The 27632-nt window shown below is 40.0% G+C and overlaps 1 protein-coding gene across 1 annotated transcript; it reads right to left on the minus strand.

Annotated features, from left to right (window-relative positions):
- Window positions 1-4458: 4458 nt before the first annotated feature.
- On the minus strand, window positions 4459-5170 carry SMIM10L1 (small integral membrane protein 10 like 1). The gene has a single exon (XM_064284564.1). It carries the CDS (start codon window positions 5034-5036, stop codon window positions 4830-4832), a length of 207 nt encoding a protein of 68 aa, XP_064140634.1. The 5' UTR covers window positions 5037-5170; the 3' UTR covers window positions 4459-4829.
- Window positions 5171-27632: the final 22462 nt, after the last annotated feature.

Raw genomic sequence — 27632 nt, forward strand, 5'->3', positions numbered from 1 at the left:
CTCCCAAGTCTACTCTTCAGACTACTTTCCAGGCTCAAAATTTCTATCATTAGGATTTTCCTCTCCCTCTCCTTTTATCCCTATATTCCTCGACTTTCCATTCCCAACCTTTTATGCCTCCACATGTAATCCCTATTTTCTTCTTCGTTCTCGAATTGATGCTCACGAAGAAGAGGTCTGATTAAAATTGGGCTGTAAGATTTTGTAATTTAGTCAGGGCTCCTCAGGGCAGCGACAGACAGGATTTCAAAGTTCATGAGTATCTGACCTACACCCTGTGTAGTAGGGAAGAAAACTGTTTCCCTTCCATCCTTGGGAAAATGCTTTTGTGGTTCTCGCCCTCTACTCCTTCCCCTCTTCCCCATTAGGCCAAATGAGTTTAGGCAGCAGAGAATATACTTGAATTTCCGTATCAAATTATGTTGAATATTTATATTCTAATACAGAAGGCCCACAACAATTATTTTTTAAAATAATCATCAAGTGTTGGTAACACTTCCCCTGTCTGGAGACAGGGTTACTCAGAAACACCTACACATTTAACAAGTCAACCCGCTCGTCAAAGGCACCTGTAAGGATGGACCCGAGAATCTACTGCAGTGTGCTCAGCTGCCACGGTCTCGGGCAAGTCACTGAACCCCTCTAAATGCCAGTCTCCTCATCTGAAAGATGATAAAAGGATCTTTCATAGGGCACATGTGAGAATTATGGAGGCTGTCTGTAAATAACTTTCCATAGTTCCTGGTATTAAAAAGGAAAAAAAGGGTTAAAAGTATTAAAAATTAAACTCTACAACAATGTGATGTTATGCCCTTTTAGTCATCACACATTTTTTACTCTAAATTAAAAAAACTTCTTCCCCTAAACCTACTACGATCAATATTTTCCTGTTATAGTTACAATAAGCTGTAAGAACAGTCTCAATTCCCCAGCGAATTTATCAGTTATACTTCATCAACTAGTTTTTTTCTTTACTGATCATAATCACATCAACTCTCTGCTTCTTCATCCTAGAGGCTTCTCTTGGGCCAATCAATATTCACACTGGACTGAAAGAACTCCATTTAAGTGAATCACTTTAATATCGGGCAAATGTATCTTGTTTCTTTTAGTGACTGCTAACTATGTACAGACTAACCCACTAAACTGTCATTCATTAACAAATCTTTATGGACGTTGCATTAGGCAATGCTCTAGGCTTGGGGATAGAGCAGTGAACCAACAAAATCCCTGGCCTAATAGAGGTTACCTGCAAGGGTGCCAAAAGGAATAAAATTATTTGTAGATTAGGATAAGTGGTTTAACAGTGCTTCATTTAGAGTAACTGGGCAAAAATCTTTTCTCCCCTGTGAAACTACACTGAGTCACATCATGTGGGAAGAAAAATACACATCTAGGCTTAAGAGTAATTGTGAAGCACAAATAATGAATCAGAGCTTTCATTTAGTTCCTACTGTTTGCTGATAAGAGGCGCTGGTTGCAGTGATTAAGGGCTCAGCTGTTAACCAAAAAGCAGGCGGTGTGAGCCACCAGCTTCTCCATGGGAGAAAGATGTGGCAGTCTGCTTCCCAAAGATTACAACTTTGGAAATCCTATGGGGCAGTTCTACTCTGTCCTAAAGGGTCACTATGGGTAGGCATTGACTCGATCGCAACGGGTTTCCTGATGCTCCCATTCCTGATGCTACAGGCTATAAAATTGGATAAAATACCCTATCTTTCCTTAGAGGGGTTTTCAGTTGGAGGATATGATAACGTCTGCTAAAGTGCCTTAGTTTTCAGTGTAACAAATGACTGATCTGAAAAGACTAAAAGAAGCACAAGTTCGAGCCATCCAAAGGTAGCTCCTCCACTATCTCTCACCACTCCAGACTAATGGCAGCCACAATTCTTTTGTATTACAATTTGTGGTATCAATATCTCTAGGAAATAGGGAAACTCTCATTTTTAAGTCCCTTGGTATTACTAAATTATCTCATTGTTTGAACTACATTTTTGTTATTTTAGACTACAAGGTTTTGGTTCCTGTACTTTATCATTGATATATAATTACCAAGGGAAGATACTATAGTTCCAGAAACCTGTCTTCTTGGACATTACTATTTTTCTTTTTCTACCAAAACCCCCAGGGAATTAACATACAATTAGGCACAAGCTAAGGCAGCCTATGAAATGGCATAGGTTGCTATTAACCCAGCCCTTAGGTGGATTAAAAGGAGTGACATCTAATTTGGTCAGGGGAATTTGGGAAAAACTTAATGGAAAAAGTGACACCTAAGCTTAGCCTTACAACATGGAAGAATTTGCATAGGAAGAAAGAATAGAGAAGGCAGAACAACATATAAGCAGGAAAAAGGACGATCAGTAGATTTTGGCTGAAGACAATGAATAAAGAGCAGGAGAAACAACTACCCAAAACCAGGCATGATGCTAGAAGGGGCACTTATTATTTTAAAAAGCTGGACTATACTTGCCTGTTGGACACAATTAGTGGAATACAGAGCATTGAAAGATTTAAATTTTTCCATTGTGTAATACTGGCTCAAATGTCTCACTTACCTTCCAGAAGGCTCCCTCCAAACCCCGACCATCTAGTCAGTATCCCAAGTGTCTCCTCTGGGACTGACAATCTCCACTGGAAAAACATCCCGTTTGTGTGAGTTTCTAAAGTTTTTATTCACATCTTAGCATGATATTCTGTAGTAACAAATACTGTTTACTGTATATATATCAAGCACTAAAACAGGTTTATTTCCAATTCTCAGACTGACCTTTAACAGTTGAGGAAACTGAATGTTTAGGCAAATTAATGGACTCACCTAAGACCACAAAACTAGTTTGTATTTTAATGGAAGTCTGCTTGATTTAAAAAATCCCATTCTATTCTTGTGCCTCTCAATCAGTAAGGTACATTAGAATTACCTGGGGAAATTTAAAAACGAGATGTAAATTTTTAATCAAAGAAATACAAATACATAGTTCAAAAAATACTGTTAGACTGATAGTGAAAACAGCAGTCTTCTGCCTCTTGTCTACCCATTTCTGATTTCCTTTCTCCAGACCACTTTGAACTTTTAGGTGTTTGTTACTGTAGTTACCTCCATTTTTCTGGATAACGTTTATATTGCTTTTCCTTGATTTTTCTATATTAGATCTTGATTGATTGTCCATTACACACTGCCCTCAGTGTTTACGTAATTAAACCCACTGTGGCTGAATAGATTCTGACTCATGACCCTGTAAGACTAAGAACTCCCCATAGCGTTTCCAAGGCTGTAATCCTCATGGAAGCAGACTGGACAGACTGCCACATCTTTCCCCCAAATTAAGGGGCTGGTGGGTACTAACTACAGACCTTTTGGTTAGTGGCCACAGCTGAGCGTTTCCCCACCAGGACTCCCTGTTTGTCTAATTATGTTTTGTATGACTACTAGAGCCCTGGTGGCACACTGGTTAAGTGCTCATCTGCTAACCAGAAGGTTGGTAGTTTGAATCCATCAGGTTTTCCTTGGAAATTCTATGCGGCAGTTCTACTCTGTCCCATAGGGTCACTATAAGTTGGAATCCACTTGACAGCCAACAGGTTTGGTCTTGGTTTATGTGGGCAGTATTATTCACAGTTGAGGCATGCAGTACAGTTCTTGAACAACTTATTTTTCCTGGGGTTCATTATTGCCTCAGCTTTTTCTTTATGTACAGATCACTATCAACAGACTCTGAAAAACTAAAAACCTCGTCTCTACATTCAAATTATATCAGAAACTCCACCTAAATTTTCATCTTGAGACATCCCACCTGAACTCTCCTTCTTTAAGGCATTTCCTGTTGACTTCATACTATTCTCCCCTACTCTCCTCCCTCTTTAATACAGTTATCTTGGTATCTTAGCAACTTTATGACTTTCCTTTAAATAATAAAATACATCTTTTTTTTCTCTCACACACAGTATCTCTTTAACTTCCCACCTTACAAGGACACCATTATCACCCTCCCATCCCCACTTGGCAACTGTACTATTTACCTTATCAGAGGCTGATAACATTTGCATTCTATTTTGTAACCACAGTTAAGTATTCCCTTAAAAAAAAATGAAAACCATAAACAACATTTACATCATTATGATTATCTAAATGTTGTTAATTGAATAACTAAGCTTTGTCTATGACTGAATTTTCCTCTTTGGCTCCAAGGTCTTCATCCATCTACTTAAAGGGACACTGAAATAGAATCCATTTTCTTACACTCCCACCATTTGTTCAAAACCCTGCCCCATTTTTTGTTTGCTATTTGGAGGATGCCTTTCTGATAATTTTGTTGTTTTATTCACCCAAAGTTTCTTATGGTCACTGCTTTCTCTTGTAGGATGAAGAAATGTATGCTTTCCATATTATATTCCTATTACCTTCAGCTTCGTAATCATTCCATGTATTACTTACAATCCAATCTAATATTCCTGAAGTTTACTGATTTCATATTTTAATTTTGACCATGCGTTGTACAAATTTTTTTTTCTGGAAATTTTATAACCTCCTTTATTTATCCTGCGCCCGTGTACATATCCTGAAGTTCGTCCGTTTTTATCTTAAGGATGCACGGCTTCTTAAATATTTCCGCGGCTTTTAATTTAAGCTTTTCTCGGTTCTCAGGAATCGCGTATTTCCGATTTCGCGTCACTTCGGGTTTCCGCGTTATCCGGAAGCGCGGCCGAGGAGGCGCCGAAGCACTCTCGCGAGATTGTGCGGCGCTTGGGCGGCGGCTCCGCTTCCCGCTCCGGCCGCCGAATAATCAGCCATAGCGCCCGGCCCGAATACAAGCAGCTTAATCACGGCTCTATATGTGTACCTGCAAGCGGATGTTGAGGATCACGGAGCCGGCGATGTAGAAGTACGGGAAGTTCATGCGCAGCTGCCAGGCCAGGTCGAAGAAGGCGAGCAGGGTGCGGGAGAGTCCCTTGCAGAAGACCTCGTATGAGCCGGAGGTTGCGGCCGGGCCCAAGGCCTTAACGGCCAAAGCCGAAGGAGCCGCCGCTGTGGCCATGGACCCGGCGTCGCCGAAGGGCCCGCGGACCGCCAGCCGAAGTGCTGAACGAGGGTGGGGGAGAGCGCTACGCGGCCGCAGGGCTCAGATGTGTGCGTCTCGGCGGCGCGCTTGCTCCCTCTCAGCGCTCAGGCCCCCGCTGCAGCTGGCGCTCCGCCCCTTCCTGTCTGCTTTTCGTAATGGTATCTACCAGTAAGAGTTGAACACGTGATAGGTTTGCACCGAATTATTTCTATAAATGTTACACGTATGTTATTTTACATTATACACGGAGGTAGATACACAGATATTTTTACTTTAAAAAGAGGAAGCTCAGTGACATTATGTAATTTGCCCTGGGGCACACAGTTTGCAAGGGGCAAAGCCGGCATTAAAATTGTAGTTTGCTATGTGATCTGGGGTCTTAGCCAGGAATCTTATTTTTCTGATTCTATAACGTTAACTCGACTATTAGGACATAAGCCAGCCTGGCTACAAAGACCCCGTATTGTTAACATACCATTACTGTTAAGGATCACAATTTCAAACTATGAATTTAATGGACTATTTTCAGTTTTTAAAATTGCAAGAGAACTATTTTAGTTGTAAGTGACAAATTACATACTAATTTAAGTAAAAAAAAGAAACACTTTTTGTATTATGTCCCTTTCCACCCATGTATGTCCATGGAAAGCATAGGTTAAGTATGGATGCTTTGATCATTTACGTACGGGAGATGGCACGTGAAACATGTCCCTAGGCGCCAAGGCTTGGAATGTTACAAACGTCCACTTACAAACCCTGAATACCCTTACAGGATCTGCAATAGCCACAATACTTATTTGGTATTACTAGAGACACTTTAAATGGCATGTATTTTGCTACCTTTATTAGTCTTTCAATTTAAATAGCAAACACTTTTTTTTCGTTATAGACAGTCTCTTAACATCTGTGGATTATTCAGATAGGTGACCTTTGATCATAGCCTTCAGATTACAGTCTAGTTCTGAAAAGCATTGTTCAGATAACCCACATCTCATCCAGCATTGCATACCTATAAAGTAGCTATTTAAAGCAGTTATTGTTACTGTTAGCAGTTATTGTTTCTATACATCCCTACTGAGGGTAAGGTGGATACAAATAACCTGCCATTCTGAAATTTGTAAATCTTAACTCTGCCTCCAATTAGAATGTCCTATTCCATAGTCAGTATTTTTTTTCATCTTTCCTGCACCAATACCTCCCAGCAACTAGACAAGAAAACTGACTACAGGCCATTTCAGACAACTTCTAAGGTATGGGTATAGAAACCTAAGAGCAGTATAAGGTGAATGACAACCAACTCTGAGAACCAGGAGATGTGTAGTTTCTCCCAGTACACAATTTTCTCTCTGAAAATGGTATGAATAATGCATAGAGCCATTCAGCGTCACAGAAATGATCAAGTCCCTGGATCTTCCATTTCCAAGTACATTAAACTATGTTAACTCACTTCTTCCACTCCTGTCCCTTGGTCTGGCAAACTTCATGAAAATCCTGTATTATACCCTGAGCCCACGGAGAAAATAGCAACTACCTACTGCTTATGTAAGGGAGCCTGGGTGGTGAAAATGGTTATTCTTGGCTACTAACTGAAAGGTTAGTGGTTTAAATCCATCCACCGGTACCATGGAACAAAGGCCTGGCAATCTACTTTTGTAAGATTACAGCCATTGAAGATCATATGGAGTGTAGTTCTCCTCTGACACAGATGGGGTCGCCATGAGTCAATTGACTTAACAGTGACAGGTTTGGGGTTTCCACCGATAGCACAGCTAAAAAAAAAAAAAAAATCTTATTCCAATGGGAAGGGAATAGACAAAGTAAAGAAGCCATGAAACTTTAATTCCTACCTCATGGATGCTGTGAAAACCACTCTCCCACCCTCCTCCCTCCCCTCTCTCGTAACCATCAAAGAATATTTTCTTCTATGTTTAAACTGTTTCTCAAGTCTTTATAATAGTGGTCTTCTAAAATATTTGTCCTTTTGCCCCTGACTAATTTCACTTAGCATAATGCCTTCCAGAGTCCTCCATGTTAGGAAATGTTTCACAGATTCATCACTGTTCTTTATCGCTGCATAGTATTCCATTGTGTGGATATACCATAATTTATCCATTCTTCCGTTGATGGGCATCTTGGTTGCTTCCATCTTTCTGCAATTGTAAACAGTGCTGCAGTGAACATGGGTGTGCATATATCTGTTAGTGTAAAGGCTCTTATTTCACTAGGATATATTCCAAGGACTGGGACTGCTGAATCTATAGAGTTTCCAAGGAGCTGAATCCTGTGGTAGTTCTATTTCTAGCTTTTTAAGGAAAGGCCAAATCCATTTCCAAAGTGATTGTACCATTTTACATTCCCACCAGCAGTGTATAAGTGTTCCAGTCTCTCCACAACCTCTTCAACATTTATTGTTTTGTGTTTTTTGGATTCATGCCAGCTTTGTTGGAGTAAGATGAAATCTCATTGTAGTTTTGATTTGCATTTCTCTGACGACTAATGATCGAGAGCATTTCCTCATATATCTGTTAGCTACCTGAATGTCTTCTTCAGTGAAGTGTCTGTTCATATCTTTTGCCCATTTTTAAATTGGGTTATTGGTCTTTTTATAGTTGAGTTTTTGTGGTATCATGTAGATTTTAGAGATCAGGTGCTGATCTGAAAGGTCATAGCTAAAAACTTTATTCCAGTCCGTAGGTAATCTTTTTACTCTTTTGGTGAAGTCTCTGGATGAGCATAAGTGTTTGATTTTTAGGAGCTCCAGTTATCTAGTTTTTCTTCTGCACTGTTAGTAGGTGGCGTAGTGGTTAAGTGCTATGGCTGCTAACCAAAGGGTCGGCAGTTCGAATCCACCAGGCGCTCCTTGGAAACCCTATGGGGCAGTTCTACTCTGTACTATAGAGTATGTATGAGTCGGAATCAACTCGACAGCACTGGGTTTTTTTTTTACTGTTAGTAATGTTTTGTACACTGTTTATGCCATATATTAGGGCTTTTAACGTTGTCCCTATTTTTTCTTCCATGATCTTTATCGTTTTAGACTTTATGTTTCAGTCTTTGATCCATTTTGAGCTCGTTTTTGTACGTGGAGTGAGGTAAGGATCTTGTTTAATTTTTTTCATAGGTGGATATCCACTTATGCCAGCACCATTTGTTAAGAAGACTGTCTTTTCCCCACTTAACTGTTTTGGGGCCTTTGCCAAATATCAACTGCTTATATGCAGATGGGTTTATGTCTGGATTCTCAATTCTATTCCATTGGTCTATGCATCTGTTGTACCAGTACCAGGCTGTTTTGACTACTGTGGCGGTATACTAGGTTCTAAAACCAGATAGACTGAGGCTTCCCATTTTCTTCTTCTTTTTCACCAAAAGTGGTGTGTTGAAGTCTCCTACTATTATTGTGAAGCTGTCTATCTCACTTTTCAATGCTGATAGAGTTTGTTTTATGTATCTTGCAGCCCTGTCACTGGGTGCATAAATATTTAATATGGTTGTATCTTCTTGGTATATTGTCCCTTTAATCATTGTATAGTGTTCTTCTTATCCTTTTTGATGGATTTAACTTTAAAGTCTATTTTGTGAGAAATTAATATTGCCACTCCTGCTCTTTTTTGATTGTCGTTTGCTTGATATATTTTTTTCCATCCTTTGAATGTTAGTTTGTGTCCCTAAGTCTAAGGTGTGTCTCTTGTAGGCAGCATATAGACGGATCTTGTTTTTTAATCCATTCTACCATTCTGTCTCTTTATTGGTGCAATTACATTCAGTGTAATTATGGATAGGTATGAATTTAGTGCTATCATTTTGATGTCTTTTTTTGTGTGTTGTTGGCAGTTTCTTTTTCCCACTTTATTTTATGTGCTGAGTAGATTATATATTGTGTTTTCCTCATATTTGTTGTTGATTTTGTTTCTGCAGAGTCTCTTTTTTTCTTGTATTTTATTTTCATGTGTAGGATAGTTTGTCTCCTTTGTGGTTACCTTATTTTTTACATTTTTCTGAATTTAAACATAACTTTTATTTCTTTGTATTGCCTTATCTTCCTCTCTGTATGGAAGATCTATGAGTACTTTTCTTAGTCCCTTTTTATTGTTTTAATATTCTCTTCTTTTACGTAATAACATCGCTGTTATCTTGTTTTGAGTTTTTTTTTTTTTTTTTTTTTATCTTGCTTTGTTTTTTTGATTTCCCTGTCTGGGTTGACTTCTGATTGCTCAGGCCAGTGTTCTAGTCTTAGATTGATACCTGATATTATTGATTTTCTAACCAAAGAAGTCCCTTTAGTATTTCTTGTAATTTTGATTTGGTTTTTACAAATTCCCTAAACTGCTGTTTATCTGAAAATGTCCTAATTTCACCTTCATATTTAAGAGACAGTTTTGCTGGATATATGATTCTTGACTGGCATTTTTTTTCCTTCGATTCTTTAAATAAGTCATCCCATTCCCTTCTTGCCTGCATGGTTTCTGCTGAGTAGCTTGATCTTATTCTTATTGGCTCTCCTTTGTATGTGACTTTTCATTTATCCCTAGCTGCTCTTAAAATTCTCTCTTTATCTTTTGTTTTGGCAAGTTTGATTATAAGATGTCTTAGTGACTTTCTTTTAACATCTACCTTAGTGGAGTTGATGAGCATCTTGGATAGATATCTTCTCATCTTCCACGATATCAGGGAGGTTTTCTGGCAACAAATCTTCAACAATTCTCTCTGTATGTTCTATTATCCCTCCCTGTTCTGGCACTCCAATCGCTCATAGGTTATTTTTCTTGAGAGTCCCACATGATTCTTAAGGTGTCTTCATTTTTAAAAATTCTTTTATCTGACTTGTCTTCAAATATATTAATGCCAAGTGATTTATCTTCAAGTTCAGAAAGTCTGTCTTCTACTTGCGGTCTGCTCCTCTGACTTTCTATTGAGTTGCCTACTTCTGTAATTTTATTGTTAATCTTCTGAATTTCTGATTGCTGTCTGTCTGTGGATTTTTCCAGCTCTTTGAAGTTTTCATTATGTTCCTGAATAATCTTTTTAATTTCTTCAGCTACCTTATCTGTGTGTTTCTTGGCTTGTTCTTTGTATTGCCTCATTTCCTTCCTCATGTCTTGAAAGGTTGTGTATATTAATCTTTTGTATTATGCCTCTGGTAATTCCAGGAAGACACTTTATTGTAGAAGATTCCTGTATTCTTTGTCTTGAGAGCTTGTTGAGGCGTTCATGGTCTGTTTCTTTATATGACTTGATATTGACTGTCGTCTTTGAGCCATCTATAATTTATTGTATTAGTTTAGTTTATGTTTGCTTACTGCATCATAGCTTCTTGCTTTGTTTTGTTTTGATACACCCACATTGGTTGCTTGAGTGAACTGCCTTGATTATTTTTGCCTTTGGAGCTCTGACATCCTGTCACCAGATGGCTAGAGCTGTTATCAGGTATATCAGTCTAGTAGTCCATTCACTTTTCTTGCATGAATTCAGCTCAGGTGTCCAGGTAGCTGATCATCAAGTGTGTGGTACAGGCTCTGTCGTACAGTTTTAGAGGCCCAGGGGTGATTGGTGTAGGTACCGGTATCTGGTTGCAGCAGGGGGTCACGCTCTGAACAAGGCAGGGGGCTGAGAATCGTCACCCATGTGTCTCTGAGGAAAGTGTTCCCTGATCCCTAGAGCATACAGGTGGGTGGGTTCTGCATATGGACCATGGGCATCCAGTGTCTTTGGTGGTAAGGATTGGAAGGTACCAGTTATCCTTGGACCTCAGTTGCGGGTGGCTGGTTGACATGAATGGAGCTACCAGTCCTTGGGCCCCAATGCGAGTAGGTGAGGACCCTGTTTAATAGGCAAAACAATGTCAAACATCACCCAGCTCTCCACCGCACAGCTGAAACAGCTGGAGTCTGCTAACGAGGGCCTATTCTCCTGAAATAGGCCCACACAGGTCCATGCAGAGGGGAAAGGTACTCAAGGTTCACAGACTGTTTATGCCTGGACAGGAGCTGCTTCTGTCCGGAGCTCCCCTAGTTAGTGGAGCTGGCAGATTATCTTTTCCCCCAATTGCAAATTCTTTCTTTCTCCAAGGCCGTGAGGATGGCTCTAGGTGCTCAACAGGGCCTATCTCAGGCCCAGGGAATTCAGTCGCTGAAGCTGGCTTGGGAGCCGGGGGTGGGGGGGTGGGAGGGTGGGTGCGGTAAAATATATGGAAGTATTTAGCTTTTGCCGAGAGTGCCATTTTTCTCTGGTTCCGGAGGTGTGAGTAGGTTGTGTGGCTGGCTGCTTCTCCCTGAGGAAACTGCGGCTGATCTCTAGTACCAGCTCACTGTCGCTGCTACAGGAATGGTCCCTGAGGGCTTCCCGCAATTTAGGTCCGGTAACTCTTCTCCACTTCTGAACCATCTCTTCCTCCCCCTACCTCTCATTTCGTTTGTAAGCTTGCCTTTGATGCTCAGTGCTCCTAGCTTGTCATAAATATACTCGTTTTACTTGTTTTTTTGGGTCTTTGTTGTAAAGAGGGCTCGCCAGAAGCATCTGTCTATTCTGCCATCTTGGCTCCACCTCCTGTAGTTTGAAGATAGATTGTGATACAGTAAATGTATAAAGTAAGTTACAGAACAATTGCTTAAAAAAAACCCAAACCAAGAAGGTATAGCTGCTAATAAGTTAACAAAAGAGATAAATAGGACTAAACAACAAAAAATCCACTCAGTTAATCCAAAAGAAGGCAGAAAAAGAGAAGAAACCCAAATAATGGATGGAATCGACAAATAACAGTAAGATAGTGGATTTAAACCTAAATCCATAGCAATTGTTAAATGTAAGTAGCCTAAATGCTCCAAATAAAAGGCAGAGATTGGTTAGATAAAAGAAATAAAACAGTATATATATAAAAAAAAGACTCAATTATATGCCTATAGAGCACAAAGAGCAAAAAATCATAAAAATAATGGTAAATTGGACTTCTTCAAAGTTAAACACTTTTGCTCTTCATACTGTTAGAAAAATAAAAAAGCAAGCTACAAACAGGGAAAACATTTGCAAAACATGTATCTGAAAATGACCTGGATTTAGAATATAAGAATAATTATTACCTCTTAAAAACAACCCAGTAAATCATGGGCAGATGATTAGAATAGACTTTTTACCAAAGAAGATATATGAAATTTAAGTAAGTACATGGAAAGAAACATCATCATTAGTTGTTAGAAAAATGCAAATTAAAATCATGACTAGGTACTAGTATACACTCCCCAGGAGCCCTGGTGGTACAGTGGTTTAAGAGCTTGGCTGCTAACCAAAAGGGTGGCCGTTCTAGTCCACCAGTTGCTCCTTGGAACTCTATGGGGCAGTCTTATTCTGTCCTATAGAGTCACTATGAGTCAGAATTGACTCAATGGCAACAGGTTTCTTTTGTTTTTTATACACTCCCTAGAAAGGAGAAGATTGAAAAGACCAACAATACTAAATGTTGGTGAGCGTGTAGAACAACTGAAATTCTTGTACATTACTTGTGGTACAGCCTTTTTGGAAAACAGTTTGATCATTTCTTACAAAGCTTGTCTCTGGGTGGTGCAAATGGTTCACATGCTTGTCTTAAAGGTTGGAAGTTTGAGTATACCCAAAGGTACTTTGGAGAAAGAACTGGTAATTTACTTCTGAAAAATTAGCCGTTGAAAACGCTATGAAAAACAGTTTTACTCGACATACATGGGGCCACCATGAGTTGGAATGGACTCAAAGGAAACTGGTTTGTTTTTGTTTTGGTATACCTACTGTTAGACCCAGCAGGGGGTATAAATGATTAAGTGTTTGACTACTGGCCTAGAGGTTGGTGGTTTGAACCCACCCAGAGGTGCTTCAGAAGAAAGGCCTGGCGATCTGCTTTTGAAAGGTCGCAGACTTGAAAACCTTATGGAGAAGTTCTACTCTGCACACATGGGGTTGCCATGAGTCAAAACTGACCTGATGGTAACTAGCAACAACAGACCCAGCAGTTCTTGAGAGAAGTGAAAACATATCCATACAATTGAATGCTACTCAGCAATGAAAACGAGCAAACTACTTTTACATCCTATGACATCTACGACATAGATGACTCTCAAATGCATTATGTTAAACCAAATAGACCCAAATGTGTGATGCCATTTGTATAATGTTCTAAAAAAAGAAAATTATAGTGACAGAGAGCACCCTGGTGGTGCAGTGGTTAAGCACTCAGCTAGCCCACCAGCTGCTCCATGAGAGACAGATGTGGCAGTCTACTTCCGTAAAGTTTCACAGCCTTGGAAGCCCCATGGGACAGTTCTGCTCTGTCCTATAGGGTCACTACAAGTTGGAATCCAGAGCTGCAGGGTTACACAGGAAGGCTATTACACTTGTGGTGGCTGTTTGCATCCTCCTAGGAGGATATCTGGGGCCACTGAAAGGAGCTGCTGATAATATTAGGTGTCTTTTTCTTGCCCCAAAGTGGGTGATTCCTAAGAATGTGCTTACAAGCTACTGGCTAAATCTCTTGCCTTTAGACCGTGGATATATACGTACCTATCTAGATTTTTCTGCCTAAGAAATAATGGTTTCTCTGCGAAGTGTCTCTTTTTGGAGGGGCTTAACTGGCTAGGGATTCTGGAGATATTGTTTCCAGCTTTTATGTTTCTGTGGTAAAGATGAGAGCTTAGAAATTTTGGGGTGGCACAGAGTATCTAGAAAAACATCTGACACATGCATTTTGTCTAAATGCATCTGTAGACTGTAGACTTAGAAATGATTCTCTGATATCTTTTAATAAATGTCTTATTTTGCTTAAACTACTGGAATGGATTTTTTATTTTAAATTTTAGTGGATTCATGCTGATATTTCCAATTCAGATTTAGGATTACAAGATTTTTACTTCTTTGATTTTTATATATTTTTTTCCTGATGCTGAAAATTTTGTTCCTTAACATGGCATTTACATCATTACTTATGTGAATCTCTGTGTAGTAGTTATAAATTAATAATACTTAGGTTATTCTAGCAGCATAATTACTAAAAACAATTTAAGATTTTTTTTTTGATTTTAGGATATGTCATACTGAGGACAAAAAGTCAAATTACTGTGTTTTAAAATGATTTCTTCTTCTGTGGTTAAACCACCTACCGGACAAACAGGTTTCTTTGTTTTTGATATTTAGAGATTGCTATTCTTTTGATTTTGATTTAATTTTGCTTGCGATTATGTAATAAGTTTAGATAGTACCAGAGTCAAAACTTCAAAGCAAAATGTACTCAGATTTTTTATTCTTTTGATTTTGATTTAATTTTGCTTGCGATTATGTAATAAGTTTAGATAGTACCAGAGTCAAAACTTCAAAGCAAAATGTACTCAGAGAAGTCTAGTTTCCTTCCTGTCCTGTCATAGGTAGCCATTTTTTTCTCCTCTTTGGTAACCATTTTTTAAAATTAGTATTAGTTTTTTTTTTTTTTTAAATTTTTATTAAGCTTCAAGTGAACATTTACCATTCCAATCAGTCTGTCACATGTAGGTTTACATACATCTTACTCCCTTCTCCCACTTGCTCTCCCCCTATTGAGTCAGCCCTTACAGTCTCTCGTTTCGTGCCAATTTTACCTTCTTCCCTCTCTCTCTATCTTCCCATCCCCCCTCCAGTCAAGAGTTGCCAACACACTCTCCCGTGTCCACCTGATTTAATTAGCTCACTCTTCATCAGTATCTCTCTCCCCCCCACTGACCAGTCCTTTTCATGCCTGATGATTTGTCTTCGGGGTTGGTTCCTGTCCTGTGCCATCAGAAGTTCTGGGGAGCATTGTCTCTGGGATTCCTCTAGTCGCAATCATACCATTAGGTGTGGTCTTTTAATGAGAATTTGGGGTCTGTATCCCATTGGTCTCCTGCTCCCTCAGGAGTTGTCTCTTGTGCTCCCTGACAGGGCAGACATCGATTGTGGCCGGGCACCAACTTGTTCTTCTGGTCTCAGGATATTGTAGGTCTCTGGTTCAAGTGGCCCTTTCTGTCTCTTGGGTTCTTAGTTGTCGTGTGACCTTGGTGTTCTTCCTTTGCCTTTGCTCCCGGTGGGTTGAGACCAATTAATGTATTTTAGATGGCTGCTTGTTGGCATTTAGGACCCCAGGTGCCACAATTCAAAGTGGGATGCAGAGTGTTTTCATAATAGAATTGTTTTGCCCATTGATTTAGAAGTCCTCTCAAACCAAGTTCCCCAGACCCCAGCCCCTGCTTCGCTATCCTTTGAAGCTTTCATTTTATCTCGGAAACCTCTTTACTTTTAATCCTGTCCAATTAGGCTGACCTTCCTTGTTTTGAGTGTTGTCTTTCCCTTCACCCAAAGCAGTTCCCATCTACAGATTGATCAATAAAAAGCCCTCTCCCTCCCTCCCTCCCTCCCTCCCCCCTTTGTAACCACAAAAGTATGTGTTCTTTTCCGTTTTTTCTATTCCTCAAGATCTTATAATAGTGGTCTTATACAATATTTGTCCTTTTGCAACTGACTCATTTCGCTCAGCATAATGCCTTCCAGATTTCTCCATGTTATGAAATGTTTCAGAGATTCGTCACTGTTCTTTATCGATGCGTAGTATTCCATTGTGTGAATATACCACAATTTATTTACCCATTCGTCCGTTGATGGACATCTTGGTTGCTTCCAGCTTTTTGCTATTGTAAACAGAGCTGCAATAAACATGGGTGTGCATATATCTGTTTGTGTGAAGGGTCTTGTATTTTTAGGGTATATTCCGAGGAGTGGGATTTCTGGTTTGTATGGTAGTTCTATTTCTAACTGTTTAAGATAACGCCAGATGGATTTCCACAGTGGTTGTACCATTTTACAATCCCACCAGCAGTGTATGAGAGTTCCAGTCTCTCCGCAGCCTCTCCAACATTTATTATTTTGTGATTTTTGAATTAATGCCAGTCTAGTTGGTGTCAGATGGAATCTCATCGTAGTTTTAATTTGCATTTCTCTAATGACTAATGATTGAGAGCATTTTCTCATGTATCTGTTGGCTGCCTGAATATCTTCTTTAGTGAAATGTGTGTTCATATCCTTTGCCCACTTCTTGATTGGGTTGTTTGTCTTTTTGTGGTTGAGTTTTGACAGAATCATGTAGATTTTAGAGATCAGGCGCTGGTCTGAGATGTCATAGCTGAATATTCTTTCCCAGTCTGTAGGTGGTCTTTTTACTCTTTTGGTGAAGTCTTTAGATGAGCATAGGTGTTTGATTTTTAGGAGCTCCCAGTTATCGGGTTTCTCTTCATCATTTTTGGTAATGTTTTGTATTCTGTTTATGCCCTGTATTAGGGCTCCTAGGGTAGATCCTATTTTTTCTTCCAAGATTTTTATCGTTTTAGTCTTTATGTTTAGGTCTTTGATCCACTTGGAGTTAGTTTTTGTGCATGGTGTGAGGTATGGGTCCTGTTTCATTCTTTTGCAAATGGATATCCAGGTATGCCAGCACCATTTGTTAAAAAGACTATTATTTCCCCAATTGACTGACACTGGTCCTTTGTCAAATATCAGCTGCTCATACGTGGATGGATTTATATCTGGATTCTCAATTCTGTTCCATTGGTCTATGTGCCTGTTGTTGTACCAGTACCAGGCTGTTTTGACTACTGTAGCTATATAATAGGTTCTGAAATCAGGTAGGGTGAGGCCTCCCACTTTCTTCTTCTTTTTCAGTAATGTTTTGCTTATCCGGGGATTCTTTCCTTTCCATATGAAATTAGTGATTTGTTTCTCTATTCCCTTAAAGTATGACATTGGTATTTGGATTGGAAGTGCGTTGTATGTATAAATGGCTTTTGGTAGAATAGACATTTTTACTATGTTGAGTCTTCCTATCCATGAGCAGGGTATGTTTTTCCATTTAAGCGTGTCCTTTTGAATTTCTTGTAGCAGAGTTTTATAGTTTTCTTTGTATAGGTCTTTTACATCCTTGGTAAGATTTATTCCTAAGTATTTTATGTTCTTGGGGGCTACTGTGAATGGTATTGATTTGGTTATTTCCTCTTCGGTGTTCTTTTTGTTGATGTAGAGGAATCCAAGTGATTTTTGTATGTTTATTTTATATCCTGAGACTCTTCCAAACTCTTCTATTAGTTTCAGTAGTTTTCTGGAGGATTTCTTAGGGTTTTCCATGTATACGATCATGTCATCTGCAAATAGTGATAGCTTTACTTCCTCCTTACCAATCTGAATACCCTTTATTTCTTTGTCTAGCCTAATTGCCCTGGCTAGGACTTCAAGTACGATGTTGAATAAGAGCGGTGATAAAGGGCATCCTTGTCTGGTTCCCGTTCTCAAGGGAAATGCTTTCAGGTTCTCTCCATTTAGAGTGATATTGGCCGTTGGCTTTGCATATATGCCCTTTATTATGTTGAGGAATTTTCCTTCAATTCCTATTTTGGTGAGAGTTTTTATCATAAATGGGTGTTGGACTTTGTCAAATGCCTTTTCTGCATCAATTGATAAGATCATGTGGTTTTTGTCTTTTGTTTTATTTATGTGATGGATTACATTAATGGTTTTTCTGATATTAAACCAGCCTTGCATACCTGGTATAAATCCCACTTGATCAGGGTGAATTATTTTTTTGATGTGTTGTTGGATTCTATTGGCTAGAATTTTATTAAGGATTTTTGCATCTATGTTCATGAGGGATATAGGTCTAAAATTTTCTTTTTTTGTAATGTCTTTACCTGGTTTTGGTATCAGGGAGATGGTAGCTTCATAGAATGAGTTGGGTAGTATTCCGTCTTTTTCTATACTTTGAAATACCTTCAATAGTAATGGTGTTAAGTCTTCTCTGAAGGTTTGGTAGAACTCTGCAGTGAAGCCATCTGGGCCAGGACTTTTTTTTGTTGGGAGTTTTTTGATTACCATTTCAATCTCTTTTTTTGTTATGGGTCTATTTAGTTCTACTTCTGTATGTGTTAGTTTAGGTAAGTAGTGTTGTTCCAAGAATTTATCCATTTCTTCTAGGTTTTCAAATTTGTTAGAGTACAATTTTATGTAGTAATCTGATATGATTCTTTTGATTTCATTTGGTTCTGTTGTGATGTGGTCCTTCTCGTTTCTTATTCGGGTTATTTGTTTCCTTTCCTGTTTTTCTTTAGTCAGTCTAGCCAATGGTTTATCAATTTTGTTAATTTTTTCAAAGAACCAGCTTTTGGCTTTGTTAATTCTTTCAATTGTTTTTCTGTTCTCTAATTCATTTAGTTCAGCTCTAATTTTTATTATTTGTTTTCTTCTGTTGCCTGATGGATTCTTTTGTTGCTCACTTTCTATTTGCTCAAGTTGTCGGGACAGTTCTCTGATTTGGGCTCTTTCTTCTTTTTGTATGTGTGCATTTATCGATATAAATTGGCCTCTGAGCACTGCTTTTGCTGTGTCCCAGAGGTTTTGATAGGAAGTATTTTCATTCTCGTTGCTTTCTAAGAATTTCCTTATTCCCTCCTTGATGTCTTCTATAACCCAGTCTTTTTTCAGGAGGGTATTGTTCATTTTCCAAGTATTTGATTTCTTTTCCCTAGTTTTTCTGTTATTGATTTCTAGCTTCATTGCCTTGTGGTCTGAGAAGATGCTTTGTAATATTTCGATGTTTTGGATTCTGCAAAGATTTGTTTTATGCCCTAATATGTGGTCTATTCTAGAGAATGTTCCATGTGCGCTAGAAAAAAAAGTATATTTTGCAGCAGTTGGGTGGAGAGTTCTGTATAAGTCAATGAGGTCAAGTTGGTTGATTGTTGTAAGTAGGTCTTCCGTGTCTCTATTGAGCTTCTTACTGGATGTCCTGTCCTTCTCCGAAAGTGGTGTGTTGAAGTCTCTTACTATATATGTGGAGGTGTCTATCTCACTTTTCAATTCTGTTAAAATTTGATTTATGTATCTTGCAGCCCTGTCATTAGGTGCGTAAATATTTAATATGGTTATGTCTTCCTGATCAATTGTCCCTTTTATCATTATATAGTGTCCTTCTTTATCCTTTGTGGCGGATTTAAGTCTAAAGTCTATTTTGTCAGAAATTAATATTGCTACTCCTCTTCTTTTTTGCTTATTGTTTGCTTGATATATTTTTTTCCATCCTTTGAGTTTTAGTTTGTTTGTGTCTCTAAGTCTAAGGTGTGTCTCTTGTAGGCAGCATATAGATGGATCGTGTTTTTTTATCCAGTCCGTGACTCTCTGTCTCTTTATTGGTGCATTTAGTCCATTTACATTCAGCGTAATTATAGATAAGTAAGTTTTTAGTGCTGTCATTTTGATGCCGTTTTATGTGTGTTGTTGGCCATTTCATTTTTCCACATGCTTTTTTGTGCTGAGACGTTTTTCTTAGTAGCTTGTGAGATCCTCATTTTCATAATGTTTAACTTTGTGTTTATTGAGTCGTTACGTTTTTCTTGGCTTTTTTCTTGAGTTATGGAATTGATATTCCTTTTTGTGGTTACCTTTTTATTTACCCCTATTTTTCTAAGTAAAACCCTAACTTGTATCCTTCTATTTCGCCTTGTATCACTCTCCATCTGGCAGTTCAATGCCTCCTATATTTAGTCCCTCTTTTTGATTATTTTGATCGTTTAGCTATTGATTTCCATGATTTCCTGTTGTGTGTATTATTTTGTTTATTTATTTATTTTTTAGAATTAGTCTTAATTTGTTTGTTTTTGTGCTTTCCCTGTTTGAGTTGCGTTGATATCAGGACGTTCTGTTTTGTGACCTTGTATTGTGCTGGTACCTGATATTATTGGTCATCAGGCCAAACAATCTCCTTTAGCATTTCTTGCAGTCTTGGTTTAGTTTTTGCAAATTCTCTAAACTTGTGTTTATCTGTAAATATCTTAATTTCTCCTTCATATTTCAGAGAGAGTTTTGCTGGATATATGATCCTTGGTTGGCAGTTTTTCTCGTTTAGTGCTCTGTATATGTCGTCCCATTCCCTTCTTGCCTGCATGGTTTCTGCTGAGTAGTCTGAACTTATTCTTATTGATTCTCCCTTGAAGGAAACCTTTCTTTTCTCCCTGGCTGCTTTTAAAATTTTCTGTTTGTCTTTGGTTTTGGCAAGTTTGATGATGATATGTCTTGGTGTTTTTCTTTTTGGATCAATCTTAAATGGGGTTCGATGAGCATCTTGGATAGATATCCTTTCTTCTTTCATGATGTCAGGGAAGTTTTGTGTCAGGAGTTCTTCAACTATTTTCTCTGTGTTTTCTGTCCCCCCTCCCTGTTCTGGGACTCCAATCACTCGCAAGTTATCCTTCTTGATAGAGTCCCACATGATTCTTAGGGTTTCTTCATTTTTTTTAATTCTTTTATCTGATTTTTTTCCAGCTATGTTGGTGTTGTTTCCCTGGTCCTCCAGAAGTCCCAGTCTACATTCTAATTGCTCGAGTCTGCTCCTCTGACTTTCTATTGCGTTGTCAAATTCTGTAATTTTATTGTTAATCTTTTGGATTTCTACATGCTGTCTCTCTATGGATTCTTGCAACTTGTTAATTTTTCCACTATGTTCTTGAATAATCTTTTTGAGTTCTTCGACAGTTTTATCAGTGTGTTCCTTGGCTTTTTCTGCATTTATCCTAATTTCATTTGTGATATCTTTAAGCATTCTGTAAATTAGTTTTTTATATTCTGTATCTGATAATTCCAGGATTGTATCTTCATTTGGGAAAGATTTTGATTCTTTTGTTTGGGGGGTTGGAGAAGCTGTCATGGTCTGTTTCTTTATGTGGTTTGATATGGACTGCTGTCTCCGAGCCATCACTGGGAAACTAGATTTTCCAAGTAGTCAGCTAAAAAAAAATGCAGTCAGATCCCTATCTGAATTCTCCCTCTGGCTCCGGGTATTCGGATGTTAATGGGGTCGCCTGGGGAGGGTGGGGGAGGGATCTGAGAGCTAGGAGTGTAGCACCACAGAATATAGAGCTGAACACCACGTTCACGCTCCGCCCCCGTTCGCCAAAATCCGGGCTGGACGGGTCCCTGGCTAGGACACTGCTTTCCTTGCTCGGAAACCAGTCCCTTCCTCCTGGGGACTTCCTCCGGTGCGCGGCACCGCTCGTGGGCACTGGGTGGGCGTTTCCCGCACGAACGGGTGGGCCCGCCCCCAGGGTCTATTCAGGCGATTATAATTAGATCCCGCGGTCACGCCCCGCCTGTGCGCGCGCCCAAATCCCAGCGGGATGACTTCCGGGTTGAGACGCTGCTTTCCCTGTTCGGGAACCAGTCACTTCCTCCCCGGGACTTCTCCTTCCGGAGCGCCACACCTCTCGCGCGAACTGGGTTGGCGTCACCTGCACGGCCAGGTGGGCCCGCCCCCTGGGTCAATTCAGGGCAATAAAAATGGACTCCGTGCTCACGCCCCGCTCGTGCGCGCGCCCAAGCCCCGGCAGGACGGAACCCCATCTGGGACGCTACTTTCTGCGCTTCGGGACCAATCAGTTCCTCCACACGGCCAGGTGGGCCCGCCCCCTGGGTCAATTCAGGGCGATAAAAATGGACTCCGCGCTCACGCCCCGCCCGCGCGCGCCCAAGCCCCAGCAGGGCGGCACTCTGTCTGGGACGCTACTTTCTGCGCTTTGGGACCAATCAGTTCCTCCGCACGGCCAGGTGGGCCTGCCCCCTGGGTCAATTCAGGGCAATAAAAATGGACTCCGCGCTCACGGCCCGCTCGTGCGCGCGCCCAAGCCCCAGCAGGGCGGCACTCTGTCTGGGACGCTACTTTCTGCGCTTTGGGACCAATCAGTTCCTCCCGGGGACTTCTCCTTCCAGTGTGCCGCACCTCTCGCGCAAACTGGGAGGGCGTCACTCGCACGACCAGGTGTTCCCGCCCTCTGGGTCAATTCAGGGTAATAAAAATGGACCCCGCGCTCATGCCCCGCCCGCGCGCGCGCGCGCGTGCCCAGATCGCAGCGGAATGGCTCCCCGTCTGGGATGCTGCTTTCCCTGTTTTGAGACCAGACACCTCCGGGGATTTCTCCCTCTGGTGTGCCGTGCCACACGCGCGGACTGGGTGCGCGTCCTCCTGCACGAACGCGTGGGCCCCGCCCTGGGGTCACTCCAGGGAAACACAGCTGACCCCCCCCCGCGCGCGCCCCCTCGGCTTCTCACCTAACTCCCGGCGGACGGCACGGCACCCCAGCTGGGACGCTGTTCTCCCCCCTCTCAGATCAGTCACTGCCTCCCGGGTGTTTCTCCCTCCGGCTGTGCTCCTACGCCGCCCGCGCCAACCTGCTAGGCTTCCTCCCAGGATGGGTTCGGGGGGGAAGGGGTGGGCCCCCTTTCTGTGCCGTCTGCCCCCCTGGGCTCTGCCCCAGATCGAGCTCCGAAGGTCACCTGCCTGGTGCGCTGGCTCCTAGTTCTGAAAACAGTCGCTGTCTGCCCGTATTTGTTCGTCCTCCGTCTCTAAGTCTGTGCTTGTTGTTCAGAGTTCATAGATTGTTATGTATGTGATCGATTCCCTTGTTTTTCCGAGTCTTTGTTGCAAGAGGGATCCGCGGGAGCGTCCACCTAGTCCGCCATCTTGGCCCCCCCTAGTATTAGTTTTTGATTAGGTCTTATATTTCTTTCTTTCATAATATGTACATTATTATAAACATTATTCTGCATCTTGCTTTTTTAATATAACTGGGGATGATTCCATAGCATTCCATAGCAATCTTCCTCATTTTTTTAATAGCCTAGTAGTACTCCATTTATCCTGTTTCTTTGCAGTTATTCATGGACCCAGCCTGAAGAAGGCTTAGCAAACATCAGCATATTTTCTAGGGAATATTCTTCATGATACGTGTGTTTGTGTGTGTGTGTTTGTGTGTTTGGGATGGGGCAGGATTTATGGGCTAGGCATATATTTTTCACACAGTAATTCTCACATTCCAATTGCTAGAACCCAATCACTTCATCACACTTAACTGCAAGGAAGACTGGGAAATATCGTATTGTGTGCTCAGAAAGAAGAGGAGAATAAGAATTTTGGTGACCTGCAAAGCATCTGCCAGTCTTTATGCCTGTTCTTAAGTCACCGTATGTGCCCTCTGTCTATGCATAGAACACAGTCATACTTCTTCCCTGGGGACACAAATCAAAGTCTTGTCCTGTTACTATATCAGCTCAAAGTCTATGATTTCTGGGTGATGAGCAATCCTCTTTGTCACTTCTACATGTGGTCCCTCATTGTGTGGCAACAAATGAACACAAAAAATACGGGGTAGATGCCCTCCTCCATCCCTTATCTCCAAATATAAAATTGTGGGAAGAACTCTCTTATCTGTTGTTCTCTGTGGCTACTGGTTCTCCCCTCTGGGATGTTCTTGGTTATCATTATCTTCCTTGGCTACATATAAAGTGGGTTATGAGGAGGGCATCTCCCCAAGGAGGCATAGCCTACTTCCTGATGGTGCAAATTTGGGAGTCAGAGAGCTATTTTAACATCACAGACTTTTTAAAGACACCCTCGTGATTTATTTGACAATACCCTCAAAAACTTAGAAAGTTTTTGGAAAACAAAATTCAGGAGGTTTTTGATGTATTTGCTTCCAATCAGTTCCATGTTCCATATACAAAGATTTCTTTTACACATAGGTTTCTTGTCTCCTACATTTATTTATTTAGCTTATTTATTTCACACCTCTTTCTCTCACTTTAACAGCAGCTACCTTGATGTTCAGGTAATGGGCTTGAGTGAGAAGGTTATATCTTTAGTTTGATCTTTGCTGTCCGTATGCTTAATTCAAAAGCTTTAATCACTTTTAAAACTCAAGGATTTTTTTTTTCAGTCTTATTTACTACTGTTTGAGACCTAAAAGAAAAGAGATTTTTAGACTCTCTCTTCCTTTTAGTTTCTATTTGCATGCTAGTCAATTCTTTTGCTTTCTTCTATTTTCATGTACTACCTTTGCTAAATGCTTTAGAAAACAACCCTGGCACACCATTTTAAATCTTTTCAACCACTTTCACTAGTGCAGTGTTTTAAAAGAGTTTTCCACTGCGTCATGTGTGCCTACATGATTCAAGTCTCCAAAATCTGTTTCTTCACCATCCAGATGTCACTAAACAACTCTGCCTGCTTCCAGCTCTAATTTCTGCATTAGCCTGGGTAGATCATCTGCTGTCACAAATAGATTCCAGATAGTGAAATGATCACATACAGCGGAAATTTGTTTTTGCTCTTTTAACAGTACTGATGTGCCTGAGGAGCCTTCTCTCTGCAGTTAACCAGAGATTCAGGTTGGTCAGTAATCTGCCATTTTTAACACGTGGCTGCCAAAATTGCACTGGAGTAGTCTTCATTCCAGACAATGGAAGGAGAAGGAAGTTTGGAAGTGTGCACATATGGAGTTTCTTTTTTTTTTAGTGTTTCTTTTTTTATTGTACTTAAACTTTGAATTAAAAAAAAAATTTTTTTTATTGTACTTTAGAAGAAGGTTTACAGGACAAACTAGTTTCTCATTAAACAGATAATACACATATTGTTTTATGACATTGGTTAACAACCCCATGACATGTCAACACTCTCCCTTCTTGACCTTGCATTGCCTGTTACCAACTGTCTTGGTCATCTAGTGCTGCCATAACAGAAATACCACAAGTGGATGGCTTTAACAAAGAGAAATTTGTTTTCTCAAAGTCTAGTAGGTTACAAGTCCAAATTTAGGGTGTCGGCTTCAGGGGAAGCCTTTTTCTCTCTGTTGGCTCTGGAGGAGGGTCCTTGTCCTCAATCTTCCCATGATTGAGGATATTCTCAGGCATAGGGATCCCGGGTCCAAAGGACACACGCTGCTCTTTGTGGTATGAGGTCCCCCAACTCTCTGCTTGCTTCCCTTTTATCTCTTAATGGATAAAAGGTGGTGTAGGCCACAACCCAAGGAAACTCTCTTTACATTGGATCAGGGAAGTGACCTGAGTAAGGATGGTGTTACAATCCCACCCTAATCCTCTCAACATAAATTACAATCACAAAATGGAGGATAACCACACAATACTGGGAATCATGGCCTAACCAAATTGATACACATTTTTGGGGGGGAACATAATTCAATCCATGACATCACCTTTCCTGTCCCCTCCTACTTCCTAGTCCTTGCCCCTGGGCTGGTGTGCCCCTTTTGTCTCATTTTGTTTTATGGGCCTGTCTAATCTTTGGCTGAAGGGTGAACCTGGGGAGTAACTTCATTACTGAGCTGAAAGGGTGTCCAGGGGCCATACTCTAGAGGTTTTTCTAGTCTGTGTCAAGACAGCAAGTCTGGTCTTTTCTGTGAGTTAGAATTTTGTTCTACATTTTTCTCCAGCTCTCTCTGGGACCCTCTATTGTGATCCCTGTCAGAGCAGTCAGTAGTGGTAGCTGGGCACCAACAAGTTGTTGTACTGGACTCAGTCTGGTGGAGGCCATGGTAGTTTTGGTCCATTAGTCCTTTGGACTAATCTTTCCCTTGTATCTTTAGTTTTCTTCATACTTTCTTGCTCCTGATGGGGCGAGTCCGGTGGAGTATCTTAGATGGTCGCTCACAGGCTTTTAAGACCCCAGATGCTACTCACCAAAGCAGAACGTAAAACATTTCCTTTATAAACTCTGATATGCCAGTTGAGCTAGATGTTCCCTGAGACCATGGTTCCCACAGCCCTCAATCCAGCAATTCAGTCCCTCAGGGAGTTTGGATGTGTCTATGGAGCTTTCATAACCTTCCCTTGAACAAGTTGTGCTGGTTCCCGAATACCATGTATTGTCTTAGCCTTCATCAAAGTTACCACTTATCTATTGTCTGTTTAGTGTTTTTCCAACCCTACCTTTCCCCTCCCTTGTAACTACCAAAAATTGTTTTCTGTGTAAACCTTTTCATGAGTTTTTACTGTAGTAGTCTCATACAATGTTTGTCCTTTTGTGACTGACTTTTTTCACTCAGTGTAATGCCTTACAGATTCACCCATGTTATGAGATGCTTCACAGATTCATCATTGTTCTCTATTGTTGTGTAATACTCCATCATGTGTATGTACCATAGTTTGTTTATCCAGTCATCTGTTGATGGACATTTAGGTTGGTCCATCTTTTTGGTATTGTGAACAGTGTGGCAGTGAACACAGGTGTGCATTTGTCTATTTGTGTGAAGACTCTTATTTCTTTAGGATATATTTCTAGGAGTGGGATTGCTGGATCATATGGTATTTCTATTTCTAGCTTTATGAGGAAGCACGATATTGTTTTCTAGAATGGTTGTATCATTTTGCAGACCCACCAGCAGCATATGGAGTTTTTAACGGGACAGACCTGGAAGTGATGCTTATTATTTCCACTTGCATTACATTGTTCATATATCAGTCACATTGCCACAACCAGCTATAAAGGAGACATAGCGTCTCTAATAACAAACAACTATATATGCCCACATAGAAGAGAAGAACAGAGAAATTAGGGCATGTACATTGGAGGGTGTCTCACAGTCATCTGACGTACTGTTTGATTAAAGGAAATATCTCCGCTATTACAATGCTTGCTGTTAACAAAAGAATATTTAAGACTTTGAAAAAGAAAGATTATAAAAAATATATAATGCAATATAAAAAAATGTATATGAAATCACAGTCATTGAAAGAAAAAGAACAACTTGTAATTTCTTAGAACTTAAGATACATTGCAAACTACAGTAGGAAAAAGAATTGTTAAAATGTTAAGTGTAATATAAACTGAGTCTGATGTTAACTAATTTTGGAAAGGATATGAAACAATGGAAATTTGCATACAGTGCTCATAGTATTATAAACTGGTTAAACTACTTTATCCAACAGTTACCGTTATCTGATTAAGGTGGGGATGCATATCCTAAGAACCAGTAATTGTACTGCCATGTTTATGCCCTAGAGAAACTGTGGTACATGTGCATCAGGATACATATATAAGGACGTGCAAATGGCTATTGTTCTTAATAGCTAAAATTGAGATATCACCCAACAGTCCATCAACAATAAAATGAATAAATAAATTATGGTGTATTTATACAATGGAATACTATACAGCATGAAAATAAATGACCTGAAATTACATGTTTACAATATAATCTATATAACAAAGAAAATGAACAAGTTAGACCTAGATGGATAAATAATACACACATAAAATTGAGAGTAAGTATCAAGATAAAAAAGAAAATATTCAGCACTAACTCAGTTATATAACTTCCAAAAATAAGTAAAACTATACTGTTTTATTATTTTGGTGGCAAAACTCTACAGTGACACAAAGTAATGATTGCCATATAAGTGAGGTAATAGGAAGGCAGAAAGAGGAAGGGAAAATATATTGAGATTGTCTGGATTGCTGGAAAAATTCTATTTTTGACCAAAGTTGTGAAAACATGGGTGTTTATATTTTTTTTTTCTTATTGTGTGTTATGAATTGAATTGTGTCCCTGCAAAATGTGTGTCAACTCGACTAGGCCATGATTCCCAGGATTGTATGGTTGTCCTCCATTTTGTAATCTGATGTAATTATCCTGTATGTTGTAAATTCTAATCTCTAAGATGTTAATGAGGCAGAATTAGAGATGCTTCGGTTAATAAAGCAGAACTCAATCTACAGGATTA

Source organism: Loxodonta africana, chromosome 4, assembly GCF_030014295.1.
Source record: "Loxodonta africana isolate mLoxAfr1 chromosome 4, mLoxAfr1.hap2, whole genome shotgun sequence".
Classification (NCBI taxonomy): domain Eukaryota; kingdom Metazoa; phylum Chordata; class Mammalia; order Proboscidea; family Elephantidae; genus Loxodonta; species Loxodonta africana.